The sequence below is a fragment of the Lactuca virosa genome, chromosome 1 (assembly GCF_052849685.1).
Source record: "Lactuca virosa cultivar CGN04683 chromosome 1, Lactuca_virosa_CGN04683_v6, whole genome shotgun sequence".
NCBI lineage: Eukaryota > Viridiplantae > Streptophyta > Magnoliopsida > Asterales > Asteraceae > Lactuca > Lactuca virosa.
Genome location: NC_136426.1, coordinates 5,775,673 through 5,778,800, shown reverse-complemented (window position 1 = coordinate 5,778,800; position 3,128 = coordinate 5,775,673). Strand labels below are relative to the sequence as shown.

The following is a 3,128-nucleotide window of genomic DNA, read 5'->3' as shown; positions in this document are numbered from 1 at the left end:
GGTGGTGGTGGTGGCGGCGGTGGTGGTGGTGGTGGCAACGGTATCGGCGGTAGTGGTGGTCAGTGATAGTGGTAGTAATGGTGGTGGGTTTTCTGATAAGTATAAGGGGTATTTTTGTAATCTGTCACTTTCCTTGATGAGAATGAATGTTTTCCATCCAACTTTGGAAGGAATTCACTTTCCTCCATATGGTGGAAAGTTTATTTCATTTAGGAATCTTTTTCCCTCATCTAAGTCCAACTAAACGCATGAATTCGAGGGAATTATAATCATTTTCCCTCGAATTTCATTCATTTCCTGCCAACCAAACGCACCCTTAGTGTATTTTGTAGAAAAAAATCAATTTTGACATGAAAGAATGTAACGTCATCATGTTACATCAGCAGATAAGTTGCCCAGTCAAATGGTCAGAATAATAACAAATTAAAAAATACAGTTTCAAATTAGAATTTTTATATAAACTTAGTAACTTTTGTGTTATTTTCTTTTTTAAATTTCTAAACCCGTCAAACCCAAATTAATCTCTATTAATTTACAATCAATGCATTTATTTTGATAACCACCGTGCACTCATAAAATACATGACTATCTCGACTACATTATTTGCATTTTGGTCCCGAGTTCAAACAATCAATCATTATATATTCTTAAAGGTCAATATTTCTTAACCAATTTCACACACGTTATTCTTTGGATCAATCTTGTAAAATTCTTGATACCAAAAGTCCAAAATCATGCGTATCGAATTCTAACATTGAATTAACACGGTTACATAACCATCGTATACTTTATCAGTATTTTAGTTTATTACAATAATGATTAATTATCTATTTATCTTATTAAATTAAAAACAAGAAGTATCTTTAGAAAATCAAGTACAAAAAGATAGCATCTTTTATCTACTTTTGATTCTATAAAATTCTTAGTTACGTGTGATTCTAACTACATGTCGACAAGGAACGTGCTGTAGGTTTCAGAAATGAAACGTATTATTTTGTACGTCATTTACGCAACTCTTTCTTACGGAACTCTTATTTAGGATTACACATCATTTTCTTGACGTCTTTTATTTCTGTAACTTGAGATGTATAGTAATCTTTTTTTTTTTGCCACACTACATAGATTTAGTTTACAATATAAGAACGTTTATAAGTTATAAACAACAACAATATTACCTCCATCTCATACAACTAAGGTAAAACTGTAAAATTAAAAGACCGTTTCCGAAAATTGTTTCAGGAAATGACCTTTGACGATTATATATTTTAAAAGAACTATAAAAAATAATATTACCACCAATTAACCAATTTAATAGTGTAATGTCCAGTAAAACACGTTTTCCACTGTTATACTTATACCTTCAAAAAAAATTTATATCTTTGTTAATTAGTGAACAAGATTTTGCTGATTGGCCTTATTTTTCAGTCAAAAAAAGTATGCAGCTGTTCTTTTCTTATTAAAACATTTTAATATATAAACTTGTACGACAAGGAAAAAGTACGTAAGAAATTTACGAGAAATTTTACCGAAAATAGACCGAGGAGACCCAGAGCTTTGAACAAGTATACACAGTAATTAATTGACATTTAAATGATAGTATCCAAAATTTATTCAACCCCTCTAGAGGTGAGAACTTTATATCCAAAGATCTGTACAAGTACTTATACATAAAGTGCAACTAAATAGAGCAAAGATAAAACATGTTTTCATATTAACGTCATTGGCTTGAAACCTCATCCAATAGTTTATACCTTCTCACCTTATTTCTAAATACTTGTCTTGTTTTGATCCCACCTCCACCTACACCTCCACCACCAATTGATATATGATTCGCTGACTTTGACTTTCTCAAACCCACATGATGCTTCTCCTCCGCTACCACACCGCCGACCCTTTTCCGGCCCGTAGACACCGGAGACTCCTCCTCCGCCGAGGATCCCTGCAGTTTCTTGATCGGAGCGGGGCTTGGTAACTGTATATCAGAAGCCCTCCTCCTTTCCCTCAAACCTCCATGCCCAATTGTAGTATCATTAGGGTTTCTCTTGTTCTTGATGGCATGATCAAGGCGATTATCGCTGGAGTTGTTTCTGCACGAAGATGATGAGTTGGATGAGTTGCCGGAGTCATGTTTCTGACTCAGGCACCAGTTACAGGCTTTGTATGACTCGGCTTTAGGGTACTGATTGCTGCAATATCTGCGAAAAAGTTGGGAACTTTTCAAAATATTGTGATCGAAGTAGAAATCAAGTGAAAGCCCAGATGAATATGAATCAAATTACTTGTGTTGAGATCGGAATTTACAGATTTTGCATCTGAAAAGCTCTTGGGATATTCCATAATCACCACACATGCAGCACTCTGAGCTGATCGGTTGTCTTATGTTAGCAACAACAGCACCGCCACCGCCTCCTTTGTTTGCAATCATCTTGATTCGGGAGAGAGAGAGAAAGAGGAGAAAGAAAAATGTTAAATTACATATGCACGAGAATATATATATATATATATATATATATATATATATATATATATATATATATATCTAGCCGTTTACCCGTGCCAAGCGACGGGTGTGAATAGTTTTTCAGAAATTAGTTTCTAAAAACGATTACTTCTTTCTTGCAAATAGTTTATGACATCGAAACTGTTACCAATAAAAATCATGTAAGTAGAAATGAAATCAACAATAAAAAAAAAAGTCAGGATAGATATCTTTCAGCCATTAGTTTCTTTCATAAAAATGTCATATTTCAGCATATACACAACCTGATAATATACACAAAAATCAACTTTGTAACTATATGTAATCGTTTAATAATAGTTTTTTTATTACTTTTTGTAGTGGTTCTACTTATTTACAAATACTAAAATGACCGTTCAAAAAAAAATACATATGAAGTTATATTAACTAAAATTACAATGCATTTTTTCACAAATTTTTAAAAACAATTGTTAAATAAGAAAAATAAGTTATGCAGGTGACAACAAAATTGATAACCATATCATTGACCTCCAAACAACAAAATTGATAACCATATCATTGACCTCCAAACTTTAACTGCACAATTTAAACATTGAATTTAATAAATGTACTTATATTTTTTTGGATGCATTTCGAGGAGATAAATAGC

The 3,128-nt window shown here is 32.7% G+C and overlaps 1 protein-coding gene across 1 annotated transcript; it reads right to left on the bottom strand.

Moving 5' to 3' along the window:
* Positions 1-1,565: 1,565 nt before the first annotated feature.
* On the bottom strand, positions 1,566-2,476 carry LOC145131928 (uncharacterized). The gene is made up of 2 exons (XM_079066573.1): positions 2,280-2,476; positions 1,566-2,195 (listed from the first exon to the last, which is right to left on the bottom strand). Exons 1-2 carry the CDS (start codon positions 2,423-2,425, stop codon positions 1,718-1,720), a joined length of 624 nt encoding a protein of 207 aa, XP_078922699.1. The 5' UTR covers positions 2,426-2,476; the 3' UTR covers positions 1,566-1,717.
* Between the last annotated feature and the right edge of the window lie 652 nt (positions 2,477-3,128).